The sequence below is a fragment of the Oryctolagus cuniculus genome, chromosome 2 (genome assembly GCF_964237555.1).
Source record: "Oryctolagus cuniculus chromosome 2, mOryCun1.1, whole genome shotgun sequence".
In the NCBI taxonomy this organism is placed as follows: Eukaryota; Metazoa; Chordata; class Mammalia; order Lagomorpha; family Leporidae; genus Oryctolagus; species Oryctolagus cuniculus.
This window is the reverse complement of record NC_091433.1, coordinates 123,029,267-123,048,477: the sequence shown is the minus strand read 5'-3', so window position 1 is coordinate 123,048,477 and position 19,211 is coordinate 123,029,267. Positions and strand designations below refer to the sequence as shown.

Here is a 19,211-nt window from a genome sequence, read left to right as displayed (position 1 = left end):
TAGCCAAGTGAGCCGCGGTGCCAGCCAGGACATCTTTCTACCTCTCTGTTGACACTGGGCAAGACGTAGGCAAGAAAAGGCCAAGTAGAACAGTGTAGTCATGTGTGTTTTATATTGAAATGATCATCTATAAATTAATATAAAATCTAAGAGACCAAAGTTATAATTTAACCTCTCAGGGGTCCAGAAATGTATGGTTCTCACCACATCATGCTTCTGTTTGGGGCAACATTCTCTTTCCTATAGCTCAGTTCAGGTAGTTGGCAGTCTGGTACTTTCTCCATTCTGTGTGTCTAGAAACATATTGTCTTCATGTAAGCTTCAGATCATATGTCACACTTGCTTTAATTTAATGTTTGATACATCTTTGCAGTTAGAAACTCTATCAGAACAAAGATATTAGTAAAGAATGGAAACAAAGTTTTTATAATAGTGCTTCTCAATATTTCTTAATATTTCTTTTAAAATGAACTTTCTGCAGTAGTAATATACATGGAATTTGATTCCATACCCTCAAAAACAAATTATATAAGCATTTAGCAGAATGCATGTTGTCATTTTCATTCATTTGAATTACAGGGTTTTAAAAGCCCACTAGGTGCTATTCTTACGAAGAGGCCATGGCATATAATGATAAGATAGGCATCGGCTTATCACCTATAACAAGGCAGAATATATTTAGTATGCTTAGTAAGCCATATACTAAAATTGGCCAGTGAAAACTATGATGGGTTGAGTGGGTGGAACAGGTTGAATGTTATTATTTAATGGGAACGCCTTGTGTTTGCTTGAACAGTGGGAATTTCAGCTAGGGATAATTGTATTCTCAAAGATGTTCATGGAGTTAACATAAACAAGCAGTTAGCTAGAGGAGTGACCTAGGTCTAGCACAATTAATAATAATAGAGTATATAAGTTTCCCCAAGTTATTCTGACGAGCTGTAACACTATGAAATGGTACTCACAGATCTCGCAGAATCTCCATTCTTGGAGATCATCTAACCTAATGCCTATATTCTTTCCTGAACACTCATTTAAAGAAGGCTTTCTCTCTTCTGTTGTAGCTCAGAACACACTTGTTTTCCTTTATCACACTGGTTAAAATCTGTATTACATACGTACTCTAATATCTTCTTGCCTGACTACTAGAGTCCATGCTGTGAGAGTGCTGACAATGTCTGTTTCATTTACCAGAGGGGCATAGCAGTACCTTGTGGTCTCTGGCAGTTAGCAGTGTGTTTTTCCATTTGGCTTCTCCTGTTTCTTGTCTATTCGCAGTTACCTCTGGGTTTTTTCTAGTGTGCCTGCTCACTCAAAAAGTGACACCCCTTAGGGGAAAACGTTGTAGGAAGGAGAGGCTGAAGACCTTAAAGTTTGTACTATGGTTTGGTGCTCTGTGTATCCCAACAAATGTATTTGTTTTCCTGCTTTAGTTGGTGGCTCCTCTAGGAAGCTTCCTGAGGACACAGAATGGTCTGGGTGACTCAGGTGCTGAGGGGTGGAGCGCAGTCAGTGTTGACGACAGGAGATATTTCTGTTCAACACTAGCACCACTTGGAAGAAGGAATGAGTCAGTCACCAGTGGGTGGCTTGTCCTTGCGGCACTCCTCTGGTCTCACCCCCTCGTCACTGTGCTGCCTCTGACTTTCTGGCTTTCTCTCATCATATCACACATCCTTATAGCACATCCCAACTAGCAGGGAACATAAAACATGCTTTGTCCAGTCCTCTCATCACATGGGTTTCACTTAGAGAACCCAGGCCCAAAGAGTGAGCTGCTTGAGCTTTGTAAATAGAAGTTTTTCCAATTCTATGATGATGTATGTCTTTCAGATTTAGCATATTATACTGCTCATAGTATATACATTTTATTAGAAACAAAACAGCTTTAAATTATCAGAGCCCATCTTGCTATTCAAACATAAACGACTGATGTTCAAGCTAGAAGGTGTGATAGAAACAGATCTGGCCACACAGCCTGAATGTACTGGTGACTTCTGTGTGACAGTAAGCAAGAATTCATCTGATGTTACTTCTCTCTGATATAAGACTGAGATCTTTATTCAGGGTAGTTTTGCAGATTCATTGAGAGAAGGCGTAGTAAGTAACCAACCCAAGTGTTACAAAGCGGGTGCTACTGGATCATGCATTCTGTACTGGCAGAAGGGCCAGTTGGTAAATAGTCACTTACACTTTTCTAATATTCCAGTGTTAACAATAAATGGGTAGCATAAGATTTGGCATTTGATGAGGTCTGAGAGCTTCTCCTTGGATATTACTGGCTACTGTCTCCTTAGGTACTTATTCAGGTTTCTGAGCAGATCTAATTACGTGTTTAGTATAAAAGGCCATCTTTTGTTCTTTTTTTTAAACTGTCCTACTTTACTTTTTTATTGTTTATTTTTAGATTGTCCGTGAATTGTTATGAAATACCTTCCCCTACTCACCTTAATGCCTTAGAGGTGCTCTCTTATTCTTTTCCATGAAATCTCAATGATCCATAGATTTGCCACAGGTAATTTATGGTTCTTTCTCCTGGGCTGCCGGTGGGGTGCTCTGTTATTCTAGGAAGAAGCAGTAAAGCACAGGGTATAGCACAGGGTAAAGCAAAGAATGATGAGAGTAAATGATGCTGCTCAGGAAATACATGTGAATAAAGCTGTCTGGGCGTTTGTCCATGTATCTGGTAACCTGTGAGTGGGATCTCTAAGTACCAGCGTGTGAGATTGGAGTAATTTGGATTTAAACACAAATAACATGTAGAACTTAGCCAGCAGATCTCTAGGCATAGGCTTTTTCTTGAGCTATTTATATTCAGAAGACAAACATTTAGTCTTTGACAATAGATTGGCATCACTTTAGCAATGAAAAACATTGAAGTGAATTCCTGTGGAATTGCAAGTTCAATTCTACCTAAGTGCATTCTCTCTAAATATATATATAGACATATATATTTATTTATTTATTTATTTATTTAGATGGGTGGACTGGTAGGTTATGCATTTATGTATCTGATTTTTCTCTATATGTAGAGAGAATTTTATATATAAAACATAAAACTCCAGACCACACATTATGCTTGGAGCATAATATATAGGTTATAATTGTGGATTAAAAAATTCCTTGGATATAAAAAGTGAGTTGGTTTTAAGTAGTCTAATTAGGCAATCAGTTGTAGTGCTTATCTGTATTCACAAAGAGCAAATGGAAAACCGGAAGTGACTACGAGTTGCTTAATTAGTCCAATTAAACACCTGCTTAAGACTTCCTGGTTTAGCTGAGCCCCCACTTCTCACAGTCTCCTGCATGGTGCTAAAAATATAGCTTAAAGATGAAAATATTTAGTTTGAAAAGTTGAATTAGTCTCTACTTTATAAAATTGGAAAGAAAATATATGTGAATTATGTATTGCTTATAACAAAGGGATTAGATTTTGGTATTAGTCTCATTTAATGATTTTGTATGGATATATAAATAAAGTGCATATCTTAATAGAATTATCACCTGTATTAAGGAATTTCATAAAACACCAGGATAAAAGACTAGCATAGCCTGGGAATCAGCAGAAACTGTCATGAACAGCTTCAGGCACACCACTTAAAACCTGGAAAGATCTCAGAAAAGGAGGTTTCTCATTAATTTATTAACCCCTCTTAATTTTTACACAAGGAAATCCACTATTAAATTAATATTCTTTAATTTGTTTGAGTCTCTCTCATACAATACAGTGAATAGATTTCAGACATTTGTATATAAAAGTTACCATTATGTACCAAAATCAGGAATTTTATTTTATTAGTATATACATTATAAGAATTTGAAGCAAATTAGGGATATATTTTAATTTATACCTGAAAAATATAAACCTAAAGATATTGTTGACCACTGATATTGTTATTGTTTGATCATACAACTTGAGTTCAGTATTACTCATTTACCAAGCGAATGGTCTGAGGCTCAAGTTCAGACATTCTAACCTATGTGGCAGGTATCTGGCCTAGTAGTTAAGATACTGTTTGGAATTCCCTCCATATTGCAATCTTGGCTCTGCTCTTGAGTTCAGGTTCCTGCTAGTGTGCACCCCGGGAGGTAGCAGGTGATGGCTCAAGTACTTGGGTCACTGACATCCACATTAGAGACTCAGATTGTGTTCTGGTAAAATTTCTGATTGTGTTGCCAGCTCCTGGTTTCATTCTGACCAAGCCCCAGTTATTGCCAGAATGAGACAGTGGGTGGGAGAGTGATTTCTCTCTCTCCTCAAATTTATATATATTTTGATCTCATAACCATATCCAGGACTCTTTCTTGATGGTTTTGTTAAGTATTTTTTGGAGTATCCCTTTGCTTACAGAGCTAATTAAACCTCCCCAAATCCCTATGAGGTATAAATTTTCAATGTTTTTTAAAGATTTATTTTATTTATTTGAAATACAGAGTTAGAGAGAGAGAGAGAGAGAAGGAGGGAAAGGGAGAGAGAGAGAGAGGTCTCCCATCCACTGGTTCACTCCCCAAATGACTGCAATGAACAGAGCTGAGCTGATCCAAAGCCAGGAGCCAGGAGCTTCTTTCGTGTCTCCCACATGGGTGCAGGGGCCCAAGGACCTGGGCTACTTTCTACTGCTTCCCCTGGTCACAGCAGAGAGCTGGATTGGAAGTGGAGCAGCCAGGACTTGAACTGGTGTCCATATGGGATGCCAGCGCTGCAGACCAGGGCTTTAACCTGCTGTGCCACAGTGCCAGCCCTTCAATTTTATTTTTGAAAATGGGAAACTGAGTCTCAGATTCAGTTATTTCTTAACCAGATATGAAATAGCAGGCTTCAAAGCCTGTATATTCTTCCTCTACCCCATGCCCATCCTTTTCCTGACATTTTACTTTGCAATATTGAATGCTTCAATAACTGATCATCCATGCCCCATTTTGCAATTTGAAGCCTAGTACTAATTTCAAAGAGAAATGCTATTCTGGATTAGAAAATGTGTTGCTTTCTTTTTTATGAATTGTCCAAATAAAGTTTCACAAGAAGAATCCTGACAAGCATAATTACAGCCTGCTCATTTCCCCCTTTATTTCATCAACAGTTCTCTGAAACCTTGATGCCTCATGAAGCAAGGCTTAAGGAACACAGTTTGACAAGATGGCAGTGCATTCAAGTGAAAGGCTTGTGTTCTAGCCATAAAGAAGATGGCCCTAACAGTAAAATGTCAATGTGGTCTTTTCTCAAGTCATTGGCATTTTACCAGCATTTTGTACCTTAATGGGAGAATAATGATGTACACTTACATATCGAAATCAGAAAATGTCAGTAGATGATGCAATTATTGAAAAACAAGGGAGTCTTCTAAAAGGGATATGTCATGCATACTATAATTAAATTGTGCAGCCACATCTGTTTTCTTGCCATAAAAGCAATTGAATGTGGCTTCAGAAATTTGTATGGTGTATAAAATGAGGCAAGTGTGTTGACCATTATCTTAAGGGAATAAACTGCTAGTGTCAGACAAATTAAAACCTGTATTTTTTTTTCTTCCTGGCTTCGAGACCTCCAATAGGCAGATTTCTCAGTACTTTGATGTTCTTATCCAAGTCACAGAGAAAATGCTTTCATTTCCTTATTCTCAAATGTTTGTGATGCATATATGTTATGAGATGTGCATATCTGGAGAGCATGTAGTAATTAGTGTTCTCTTAAGAAAGAGGAGGATTACCCTACTAATCATAGCTTGTTTTGGTTTTAGAATAGAAAGTAATCAACTATGAAAAGGATGAGATTTTGGGGGCCTGTGCTGCAGTGTAGCAAGTAAAGCTGTTGCCTATAATGGCGGCATCCTGTATGGATACTGGTTTGAATCTTGGCTGCTCCAGTTCTCGTCCAGCTCTCTGCTATGGCCCTGGGAAAGCACTAGAAGATGACCCAAGTCCTTGGGCCCCTGCACCTGTGTGGGAGACCTGGAAGAAGCTCCTGGCTCTTGGCTTCGGATTGGTACAGCTGCAGCCTTTGTGGTCAATAGGGGAGTGAAGCAATGGATGGAAGGTCTTTCTCTCTCTCTCTCTCTCTCTCTCTCTCTCTGACTCTCTGTAACTCTGCCTTTCAAATAAATAAATAAATCTTTAAAAAAGGATGAAATTTTAATGTTTTTTCTACTTTTTGTTTTTGAATAAAAAGTTATACTGTATATACTCATAGGGAAACATTCCATTTTGCATATCTTAGTAGGTTGTATGTTAAATGTATCCAAGTAAATCTTGTATCATTCATCATGACATAGGTTCTTTTTCAGTAAATGCTAAAGATTTAGATGTTTTTCATTTTAGTACTAGTTCCAGCTATATTTTTGAGTGTATTAATAATCTAAAATTCCTTATCAGTGTCTTCAAAAGATAGATTTTAATTTACATTTTAAATATTTCATAGTGACCAGTATTTGACAGAGTATCATTTAAATATGTATCATTTGGGGGTCAGCACTGTGGCATAGCAGGTAAAGCCACCGCCTGCAGTGCTGGAATCCTATATGGGTGCCGGTTTGAGTACTGGCTGCCCCACTTCTCATCCAGCTCTCTGCTATGGCCTGGGAAAGCAGTAGAAGATGGCCCAAGTCCTTGGGCCCCTGCACCCACATAGGAGACCAGGAATAAGCTCCTGGCTTCTGACTTTGAATTGTCCCAGCTCCAGCTATTGCGGCCATGTAGGGAGTGAACCAGTGGAAGGAAGACCTCTGTGTCTCTCTCTGCCTCTCTGTAACTATGCCTTTCAAATAAATAAGTAAATCTTTAAAAATATGTAAATAAATGTGTCATTTAACAAAACAGTAAAAGTCAATGTAGTACATATACACATCAGAAAACTAGAAAGGCTAGATATCCTATCATGCTCCACAGAGGGGTACAGAGAAAATGGAGATGAGAGAAGAAAGAGAGAGAAACAAAGGGAAGAAGAGAGAGAGAAATTTCATGGCTACTATACAATGTGAGAAAATAAGTAAATCATTTTTGCCTGTTAATATGAAGTTTATATACCCAGGTCCCTGCTGGGGAGTTTCTTTAAATAATATAAAACATTAAGTAAGAAAAAGCAAATTAATTCTAAATCCTGTTGCTTTGGAATAATCTGATGGTCCCCTTATCCTCTGTTTTATTGTTGGCTTAAGGTAAGCAGGATTAGGCTAAAATCTCCAAGCCATATAGTATTTGATGTGTTGTTTTTGGAAAGGCAAAGGGTAGAGTGGAGTAATTGCAATATTTCTTTGCTTTGCAATTTGTAACTTTTGAAAGTGGTTTTTCCCCAAACTTAATGGGAAAAATACTATCTTTAGCAAATACAATAAAAATGAGCAAAGCATGCTGTTGCAAGAATGATTTCATCAATTCTTTACTTTCATTTTTTAATTAGAAGTGTTGTCTTCAGGAGTCATATATTATCATCTCCAGTTTGTGCTGAGCATGGTTGATCTGCTTCTAATTCTTCAAACTGATTAATGTGTTTTTCTATACAAAACTCAATTTGATTAACAGTCTAGCCACAAAACCCATAATGGATATCTAAGTGAGAATGGAAGGTATGGTAGCTTGTGCCTAACCGCATAACCTGGCTTCACTGGAGGGTTGTAAGTTTGGTTACACCTTGGATTTTGCTTATCATTTTAATTCAAAGAAAAGGAGTGACTTAAGATGCTTATGGATGGATAGAAATGGAAGATGCAAGGCTGTCAAAAGCTTAGTAAGGATTTAGTAAGTTTGAAAAGTTGGCTGATGGTGCAGTGCATGAGGACTGTAAATATTGAGGGAGAGACTCTGAGATTTGGGATATCTTCAAGCCTTTGGCAGTAAGTGTTTCATGTTATCTCAAATTGTAAAAACCAATGGCAGGCCGGCGCCGCGGTTCACTAGGCTAATCCTCCGCCTTGCGGCTCCAGCACACCGGGTTCTAGTCCCGGTCGGGGCGCCGGGTTCTGTCCCGGTTGCCCCTCTTCCAGGCCAGGTCTCTGCTGTGGCCAGGGAGTGCAGTGGAGGATGGCCCAAGTGCTTGGGCCCTGCACCCCATGGGAGACCAGGAGAAGTACCTGGCTCCTGGCTTCGAATCTGCGTGGTGTACCGGCCGCAGTGCGCCAGCCATGGCGGCCATTGGCGGGTGAACCAACGGCAAAGGAAGACCTTTCTCTCTGTCTCTCTCTCTCACTGTCCACTCTGCCTGTCAAAAAAAAAAAAAAAATGGCAGTTTGTCTCTTTATTTTTTTAAAAGTTTTATTTTTTTATTAATTTGAAAGGCAAAGTTAGAGAGAGAGAGAGAGAGAATCTTCCATCTTCTGGTTCACTCCCCAAATGGCTGCAATGGCTGGAGCTGTGCTGATCCGAAGCCAGGAGCCAGAAGCTTCTTCCAGGTCTTCCCATGTGGGTGCAGGGACCCAAGCACTTGGGCCATCCTCCGCTGCTCTCCCAGGCTTATTAGCAGGGAGCTGAATTGGAAGTGTAGTAGCCAGGACTCGAACTGGTGCCTTTGTGAGATACTAGTGCTGCAGATGGCAGCTTAACCCACTGTGCCTCAGCGCCAGCCCCAGTTTGTCTCTTTAAGAGCTAAAATAAATATTCAGGAGCTGGAGTTTTGGTGCAGTGAGTTAAGCCAATGACTGAAACACCAGCATTTCATATGATGGCCAGCTCATGTGCTGGCTGTTCCACTTCTGATCCAGCTCTTTGCTAATGCCCCTGGGAAAGCAGTAAAAGATGGCCTAAGCACTTGGGTCCCTGCACCCATGTGGGAGACCTGGATGGAGTTCCAGGCTCCTGGCTTTGCTGGGGCCCAGCCCCAGCTGTGGCATCCATTTGGGGAGTAAACTAGCAGTTGGAAGTTCTTTCTCTCTCTCTCTCTCTCTCTCTCTCTCTCTGTGTGTGTGTGTGTGTGTGTTTGTGTGTGTGTCACCCTCTCTGTTATTCTATCTTTAAAAAAAGTAAAAAAAAAAAAATTATTCAGTTATAGTTCTCCTATCTAGCAGAAACTACAGTGCTGTCCTCAAGTCATATAAGAGTAAAATCCTTGCAGTCTGTAAGAGACATTTTAAAATGACATTGTAAAGACATTGGATTAATGAGTGCAGATATTATTATATATACCTATATTTACCCATATATTTAACAATATCTATGCTAATGTCACAAGTTACAAAGGCATTCATTGGCTCCTTCAAGCTTCATATTTTAAATATTTCTTTATGAATCTGTACTTCCACATCTACTTTATGAAAAAACCTATAATCTGATTTGAAAAATCTAGATTTGTGAACTTTACCTCTTTATTGTTTGTTTCTTGCTCTGAGAAACCCTAGAAAGGAGAAGTCGATTTATTCCTAAGTCACTGAAATGTGTAGAAAATGGTTTACCAAAATCATGTAAGAACAAGGGCATGCCTGTTTAAAATGTTATCCAATGGAAAATGGGAACTTAAATCCAGAAATTCACAGAGAGAACTATGTAAAACTGCATTAAAAGTATGAGACTAGCATTCAACCTTTCTCTACCAAATATTGTCACACTAAGTTAAAACAATGAAAGAACCAAAAATGTTTGTACATGTCTCTTTGTGTGTATATATAAGTAGAGTGTGTGTGTGTGTTTTTGTCCTAAATGAGTGTATGTTTCTGAAAAAATAATATATATTAGTTGTATTATGTAATATAAATATTTAAAATATAAACTTTTCTATGTATTAACTATAAATGCTAGAATAATACAGTTATAATTTGCTGCTATAATAGATAAACCTAAAAATATCAGGGACTTAACAATATTCATATGCAAATTATGTGCCTCACTACCTATCAAATAAATATTTCTAATCCATGAGTCATTCTTTTCCAAGGGAAATTAGGAATTTAGGTCCCTTCCCACTGATGGCTTCATCATCTTCAGTACTTTCAAGATTGTCAACTTACAGGGAAAAAAAAAAGGAAGGATTTTATAGGTCGTATTGAGAAAAGCACCCATCATTGGTGTTCACATTCCATTGGCTAGAATTTATCAACTGACCACATCAACTCTAAAGGAGGCTTGAAAGTATAGTTTCACATTTTTCTCAAAGGAAAAAGATACTGTCTGGCAGTCTTTTTCATTATTGATAGTAAAAAATACTTTTCATTTAGAATAAACACATATATAACTAAATTAGCTATCTTTCTGGATGCTTCCCTTTTTAATATATTTTTTTTCATTTTTAGAGATAACAGGTGTCATGCATTTCATACAGTTCTAAGGAGATAACCATACTTGTTTCCCTTCTTCCTTCCCCCAAACCTCCTTCTCTCTTTCTTTTCTTTTTTTCTTTAATTTTTGCAATACTTTTTTTTTGTATTTTATATATGCAGTTTTAAGAGCATAGTGATATTTCATACCATACCCTCCCTTCTTCTCTCCCAACCTTTCTCCTCCTTTTCTTATTTTTCTTTTAATTTTTACAGTGACATACTTTCAGTTTTTTATAAGCACGAGGTAACTCTCCACTAAAGAATTCAACAAGTAGTAAATACAAAAGACACTAAAAATATAAGTATCTGCAATTTTGATACTTGTCAGTATAGTTGAGTTATCTTATATATTTATAAATTTATAGTCTCATAAGACTGCTTGTTTCTTTAAACTAATGAAATGGTATGCTAAAATACACATTAATGTAACATCCATAGTTATAAAAACAGCGGTGCAATCATAATACTGCAAATATCTTTGTATTTAAGTCACAGGACACTTATAGTGTCCTATTTGTAAATAAACTTTTGATATCTCAATTGTTTCAAACTTGCCAATTAAAATAGAATGTTTAAAGTCATATGTATTTTCATTTAAAATATTTTTGAACATGTAATTCATGGGTCAAAGGGAAGATCTTGATAGAGCATATGTGTTAAATGTGTCAAGCACAGTCTCTGCCTCTCAACATGAAAAGGATAAAGTACATAGTTATACCATATATTTTGATATGGAAAAATAGTGTATCATGCTAGAAAATAATGCAACTAAAATTTAACATGGAATTTTGATTTTAAATCAATTTCTTGAGCTACAATTTTCATATGTTAAAATGCATTTATTTTACAGTTTGATGAGTTTTGACAAAGGAGCACTTGGCCCAAACTATATAAATATAAATTGTACACACACACACACACACACACACACACAAAACCAACCTATTTCTAGTACTTAAAAAATCCTCCCAGGCCATTTTGAACAGTATTTCTCCAAATCTTTCAATAGGCAACCAGTTCTGATTTAAATCCAAATAAGTTTATTTTGTTTATGATAAAACTTATAATAGAATCATATGCATATCCATTACTTTTTATCTCAAAATCTTGGAGTTTAGATTCTGAGATTAAAGATAACATAGGCAAAAGGATGTAGGTAAAATGTCAGAACAGGCTATGATAAACAACACTAGCAAATTGGACACAAGGACCATGGGATGATATTCATTGTTCTAAACACAAACTTTTAGCTTTATTTATTTTTTTAAAAGCAGAAACAAACACAGATAGAGGTCCCATCCTCTGGTCACTCCCCAAATGCCTCAGTGGCAGGACAACCAAAGCCAGGAGCTGAGTACTCAATTATGATCTCCCATGTGGGTGGTAGGAACCCATTTCTTGAGACATCACCTCACAGGGAGTGCAAGAATTTGAAATAGCAGCAAAGTTCCAATATGGAATGTCCTCCAAAATGGGATGCAGGCATCTCCCACCGTGGCTTAACCTACTTATCTAAGCATCCACCCCTGGGTTTTTTTAAAGCTTCACTTTTATGCTAAATTGATCACTTTTTAAAAATCTTTTACTTATTTAAAGACAGACAGAAGTGATGAAAGAGACTGGGAGACGGAGACATCCCCTGTCCACTGCTTAACTCCCCAAATGCTTGCCTTCTTAGGATTATTTTTTAAGTAATAATTGTTTTAAACCATTGTTAGCAATTAAGAAACTTGGTGAGATTCATTGTTAGCATAAATGGATCTAAAACATACTTCAACTCAGCTCTCTTTAGACTTTTTTTTAAGCCTCATGATTCAGCTAACAAAAAACTTGCAAAAGGAATAGGAGTATCATCGGTGAATTTTCAGATAGTTCACTTGTGCTTGGATTTATACTATCTTCAAGCTTCTATTTCTTTGCAGGAGTCTTTTAAATCTCTATTCCATTTTGTAAAGGGGTGTATGTTTGTGTGTGTGAAAACCAGATAAAATAATCCCTAAATCCACTTAACCAGGAATAGATATAAGGTCACCACTGTCAATGCTTTTATTTGTGAACCTTTTTGCTTTCTTAAAGATAGCCTGTTTATTAAATGTGATCCTTTGACTAGGGGTGGGGTGGTGGTGCCCGTGTAAGTCCTTATGTGAAACATTAACTTATTTAAAATTTTTAAAAAATTAGTTTGGACAAAACCAATATAGAGTACTGATATTTTTCCTGAATCCTACTGATTGCCTGCTGCACTCTGTAAAGTGTTGTGTGCCCTGTGTTAAAGCCCACTAACCTTAAAGAATAAAAATGTCAAGCCACATGCCCTTGTCAATCAAAGACTGCAGTAAAAGATGATGAATTTGTGGAGGATGGGCTTTCTGAGTCATTTCAACCCTTTAACTAGCACAGTGTTGATTGGAAAATATATTGTGTATACCGTGGTTTAATATTTGTTTCTATACTTTCTTGAAACAATGTAAATTTATTTTGTTTTATTTTAGTGCATAATAGAGAATCATGGACATAGTTGAATATTTCTTTGATTTTTAGAGACATTCTAAACAGTTTGCATTTCCTCTGATAAGCATTTAGGTGAATTTTGGAAATTATAAAGTTGGAAAATAACTGTGTTAGAATTCAAAGCTTCTCAGATATTAATGTGTCTAGGTCTTGGTTGGGGCCTAAAACCCTACATTTCTTTTTTTTTTTTTTTTTTTTGACAGGCAGAGTGGACAGTGAGAGAGAGACAGAGAGAAAGGTCTTCCTTTTGCCGTTGGTTCACCCTCTAATGGCCGCCGCGGCCGGCGCACTGCGGCTGGTGCACCGCGCTGATCCGATGGCAGGAGCCAGGTACTTATCCTGGTCTCCCATGGGGTGCAGGGAAACCCTACATTTCTAACAAGCCCAGGTGACACTGGTGCTGTTCTTGGCTCACTTGGAATATAAAGATATTACCATTTGTCAGTTGACTTCCCTATGGGTAAGGTTTAGGTAAGCTACACTTTGGCAGATTTGGGTCTGAAATGATAGATTTGCCAAGCGAAGTGCCAATGATGCCCTTATTATTGCATATTATTTTGGAGAAAAACTATACCATTTCTATGGAGATTTTAGCACCTAGAAACAGGGAACAAGTGTTGAGTGGTTAAGACTCCCCATCGCATATTGAGGTACTTGGGTTTGATTCCAAGTTCAGGCAATTGACTCAAGCTTCCTAATAATGCAGTTCCTGGGAGGCAGTAGTGATGGCTCAAATAATTGGGTTCTTGCCATCTGTTTTTGGAGACTTGGATTGAATTCATGATCCTGGCTGAGATGACCGTTGCGTGTATTTCTCTTCTTTCACTGTCTCTGTCTCTTTCTCTTCCCATGCCTCACAAAATTTTTTTTAAAAAAAATCCTAGAAACTGAGAACTGATAAAGTGGAAGACATACGCTGAGATGAGACATTGTCTTATAGTAAAACACAGTGCAACAAAAGAAAGAATGAAAAGGCATTGCCTGCTGCATTGCTGCCATTGCTCGGGAATGGTAGGTCTACTCTTAGGACAATGGATGATGAGCAGTGCATAGCAGAGTGGGTGTTAGATTAATACCAAATCACACCATCATCACCTCTGGAAACAATGGTGGCCATCCTCTGACTATTGCTGCGTTTTCTGTGGTCAGTTTTCATTGAGACCATCATTTTCAGTGTCCCACGGATCTGTGATCTGTAGGCTTTCTTAGCTTTAATATGAAGGGTAAGATTGAGGAAATACTTGGGATGTGGCTTAAGAGAAGTTGGGTATCCTGATAGGCCAAGGTTAAAGAACCTGCAGAGAGGGCATAGTTAATGAAATGGAGTTCTACAGGGTGTGATCAGGTTAGTTTGAAGGGGTCATGGTAGCAGCAGGCTTTTCTTGGTATGGGAGAAGGAGAGATAAAGATGGGCACAGAGGATCTGGCATTGTGTTGTAGCAGGTAAAGCCACCAAATGTGACTCTGGCATCCTATATGGGCACTGGTTCATGTCCCAGTTGCTCCACTTCCAGTCGAGCTCCCTGCTAATGGCCTGGGAAAAGCATCAGAAGATGGCCCAAGTCCTTAGGCTCCTGCACCCATGTGGGAGACCTGGATGAACACAATGCTCCTGGCTTTGGCCTGGCCCAACTCTGGCTGTTGAGGCCATTTGGGGAGTGAATCAGCAGAAGGAAGATATCTCTCTCTTTGTAACTGTGCCTTTCAAATAACTTAAACAATATTAAAATAAATCTTCAAAAAGAGAAACAAGTTTGTTGATGGGTAATGTATATCCCTTTTCAAGCTATATGAGTTTGGAGAATGAAAAATTATTTTTAAAGAATTGTTCAGGAGACATTTCCAGGAGGGAATGAATTTGAGTCAATAGCATTAAATGTGGCAGAGTGTTATGATGAAATAAAAATAATTTGACATTGAGAACATATTAATTACCTTAGTGAGGCATCAGTTGAGGAGGACTTTGCTGCAGGAGGTGTCTGGAGGAAAGTGAAATTTCAGTGGGCTGGAAAATGATTGGAAAGAGAAACGAGCACTTTAAACATATGTTTCTATGTAAAAACAGTTGGCAGTAACTAACAAAATCTGAACTCACTAACTTGGATTTGAAAGCCTTTCAAAGTTTGTTCTACCATATCTATTTAACCTTACTTCCTATCACATTCATAGGTTAGCCTTACACTTAAGTATGACTGATCTCCCTACTGCCTTGGAAAGCATCCTGTCCACTTCTGCATATTTATACTGTTAGTCCTAGTCTGGCATTTGCATTTTCTGTTTTTCCTTTACTGAACCAAAAAATGTGTTTACACATTGATAGAGAGGAAAGGAAAGTATGTGAATCGTGAATGAGGCTCGCCTTGGGTGGAAGTTGAATGTGGAGCTTACAGAGGATCCCTGGTTAGGGTAATAGGAGGCATAATTTTCAGCCAAGATTTCCATAGAATAAACCATTATAAGAGGCTGGCATTAAGCTGCAATAAACACTTAAAGTCTGTAATTACCATCTACCCAAAGTCTGAATATCTAACCTTAGGCATGGCTACCTGTAATTCCAGCACCTGGGCTGCAACTGTGCCCACCATCTTTGTAATAAGAACTTTTTCATGATGCTCCAGTTGCTCAAAGCATCCAGTCATAGATCCAACTACATCCTCACGGAAGCTGACTACATTTGATGAGAATTGTTAATTCTGACAATCCCTAACTTACTTGAGATGTGGTGAATGCATCTATGGACTGAGTAATGGTTTTTGTCATTGAAAATTCTTTAATTTGGCCGGCGGCCAAGGCTCACTAGGCTAATCCTCAACCTATGGCGCCGGCACCCCGGGTTCTAGTCCCGGTCGGGGCGCTGGATTCTATCCCAGTCGCTCCTCTTCCAGTCCAGCTCTCTGTTGTGGCCAGGGAGTGCAGTGGAGGATGGCCCAAGTGCTTGGGCCCTGCACCCCATGGGAGACCAGGATAAGTACCTGGCTCCTGGCTTCAGATCAGCGCGATGCGCCCGCTGCAGCGGCCATTGGAGGGTGAACCAATGACAAAGGAAGACCTTTCTCTCTGTCTCTCTCACTGTCCACTCTGCCTGTCAAAAAAATAAAAAAATTTTAAAAATTTAAAAAGAAAAAAGAAATAAAAAAGAAATGAATTTCAGTGGAAACCCATTGCTTTCTTCCTGTCCTGTTTTCTCCCATCCTGCTCCTCCACCCATGAGTAAATATGAAATTTTACTAAAAGAGAATTCAATTATTTTGTTTCTTTTGGTAGTAATCCTATTTTCTTAGAAACTTCCTGGTAATATTCCATAATTTTTTTTGACAGGCAGAGTGGACAGTGAGAGAGAGAGAGAGAGAGAGAGAGAGAAAGGTCTTCCTTTGCCATTGGTTCACCCTCCAATGGCCGCCATAGCCGGCGCATCGCGCTGATCCGAAGCCAGGAGCCAGGTGCTTCTCCTGGCCTCCCTCGCGGGTGCAGGGCCCAAGCACTTGGGCCATCCTCCACTGCACTCCCGGGCCATAGCAGAGAGCTGGACTGGAAGAGGGGCAACCAGGACAGAATCCGGCGCCCCGACCGGGACTAGAACCCGGTGTGCCGGCGCCACAGTTGGAGGATTAGCCTAGTGAGCCACGGTGCCGGCCTCCATAATTATTTTTTCTATATAACTGAAACTTAATGCAGGTTTTTGTGTAAGCATGACCTGGGTTTCCTTAGAACAATAATGTGCCATCAAATAAGAGCTGAAATTTGCTTGCCTCAACAAAAACAAAACCAATGACATAGCTTTTAAATTTTTGGCAGCTTCACTATCAGATTCCCTTCTAAAACCTAAAATGAAGAGTTCCCTCCTTCCTTCTAATTTGGGAAGTCAAAAAAATCAAATTGCAAAACTTCTAAAAATTGTGTATACAATGAAAATAAATCAGATAAAGAAGAAAATGGGAAGTAATATTTTTTAATTATAAAGGGCTTAGCCTAAAATGAGATTTTGGAGAGGGTTCCTGGATTTGCTTAGGGGACCTATGTGTTTGTATCCAGGTCTTGTCTGTTGTAGAGCTGAGGTTCCTGGAAGAGTACTGCGTTAATGTATTAGCGTACATCTCCCTAAGGAGAATACTATTACTTTGTGACTGAGAAAAGCAACGTCTGTCACAAGCTGTTTTCTAGTGGTTGCGTCATTGTGGGTGGAATTGAAGACAGCATGTATCCCTCCCTGTATATACATTTTACAACCTCTCCACTGTTGTCTGACATTCTTATTTTTTAATGGTTTTACTTTTTTGATCTAGTGTCTGTACTTAAATTTTCCTATATAGTCTTTCTTCAATTCACTGTATCTAATTATTTCGCAGTCAAAGGGGAGCTGGATATGACAGCTGTCAACACTGCATTAATCACTGCTTAAGTGTTGATTCTACCTGTATCCATCATCTTAGTGCACATTTATTCAACACTGTTTCTTTTTTATTTGGTGTTACCTCTTTCCCCTATAAACTGCATGGATATTAATTGAGACTTTGTCTAATCCCACTGCTTGTGCTGGGATTTGGAGTAAACATAAGAAGCTGTGGTATTTGGAACTTTTCTGTGGGCTGACTTTCTTGATAACCTCCAAGAAAATCTCTAGTCTGCTAACCAGGATAAATGTCAATGGAAATAAACCACAAAATCCCACATTTTTATGAAACTGATAAAAAAAATACAGCACTAAACATGACTGGCAGCTTTTGCTGAACAGAATATGGGACAGTTGCATTCATTTCCTTTCCAAACCGCTCACTGATAGAAAATAGAGCTTTAGAATTCTATTGAAGATAACAAGTTACTTGAAAGATATTAAAAGCTTTGTTAGCAAATTAAATTACTTAAAATATCATGCTAAAAGAAGTTTTGTAGATGAGATATGTATCCAAATTATGATACTTAGAAAAGGAGTGATAATAAATGCAAATCTAATTTTGAATCTGGAAACTTTAGCTAGTTAACTAAATCATTTAGTCTCCCCACATCAAATTTACAATTTTATTTTTATAAAATATAATCAGAAATAGCAAAATTCTTGGAAAGTAATACAAAAGTAGTGAGTATTGACTGCCCACTGTTTGAAATTGGTCCTTCGTCTCTGCCCTGACTTCCAGGACTCAAGACTGAATATTGGCTTTCTTCATTTGTCTCAGAGACAGTTCTATGTTTTTACATTTATTTCTTGCTTCCCTGAGGTTGTTGATACCAGTGAGCACTTTTCTTGTCAATGTGTGAAAGTACAACCTCCAGTGAACTGGAAACTTTGAACAGGTGGCAAGTCTACTGTTTGTACTTCATTTATGTGATTTATTTCCTATGTGAAATAAATAACAATTGTTTATTTGTAAACTAATGCATTGATGAGGCTATCTGACATGAATTCAGGATTTCATAACTAAATTACATGACTTAATAGACATGAAATATTTAGAAATTGTTTGTGATAGCATCATGTTTCTTACGACCTTTGCAGAGTGATGTTACAATTTGGGGCTTCTGTTTTTTGTTTTTTGTTTTTTGTTTTCTTTTCTTTTGCATTTAAGGTGACGACACTTGTCAACACAAGCAACAAAGGCCCATCTGGTAAAAAGAAAGGGAGGTCAAAGAAAGCCCACGTTCTGGCTGCATCTGTAGAGCAAGCCACCCAGAATTTCCTGGAGAAGGGTGAACAGATTGCTAAGGAGAGTCAAGATCTCAAAGAAGAGTTGGTGGCTGCCGTGGAGGATGTGCGCAAACAAGGTAGGCAGAATGATGTTGATCCACATTGATGTGCAAACAGCGGATTTTTGGTAACAATCAATGAATGTTTGTCAAAAGAGTAGCCTTTTTTTATTCTCATATATAAACTTGTCATTTTTACTGTTTCCTGATTTTAGGTGCAGAGATGGAGGTTTTTTGTCGTAGTAGCATAGAATAGCTACAAACACTTCTTGTTTGCTGTTACTTCACAGTCTTCAAGTTGTTTTCCCCTGGTAAATGGAAACACATTCATGTTTCTATTTTGTGCTTTAGGGATTCTGGGATGCAAAGACCTCATACTTTCAAAGTCTCAAAATACAGATTTTTCTGGGCAAGAAAATTATTTTGCTTGATATGATTCCCACATTTATACTTCCTATCCATAACTCTCATCATACATTTAGGTAGTTAACTGTTAGCTTATTTGTTAAGCATTTAGAAATTTTTTATTTGTAGTAGAAGGAACATAACAAAATTTATCATCTTAACAGTTTTTAAGTGTCCTCCTCAGTAGTGTAAGTATATTCATGTTCTTCAACAATCTCCAAAAGTTGTTTTTTTGTTACTGTTGTGGAAAATAGAACAGCTCCCCATATCTGCAGCTCCCTCTCTGAAGCCCCAGGCATCTACCTTTGGGCTTTTGTTTCCAAGACTGGGACTACTCTAGATACCTCATTGAGTGCAATCATGCATTCTTTTTGTGAC

General features: G+C 38.1%; 1 protein-coding gene across 3 annotated transcripts in view; it reads left to right on the top strand.

Moving 5' to 3' along the window:
- The window catches only part of CTNNA2 (catenin alpha 2), a 1,267,385-nt gene that overhangs the window by 251,950 nt on the left and 996,224 nt on the right, over positions 1-19,211 (top strand). For 2 of the 3 annotated variants that reach the window (XM_051842709.2, XM_051842710.2), the window contains exon 3: positions 18,311-18,506. The exons of the other annotated variant lie outside the window; for it this stretch is intronic. In XM_051842709.2, coding sequence (XP_051698669.1) covers positions 18,311-18,506 — 196 coding nt within the window. The remainder of the gene's footprint in view (positions 1-18,310; positions 18,507-19,211) is intronic. 3 annotated transcript variants of the gene reach the window in all.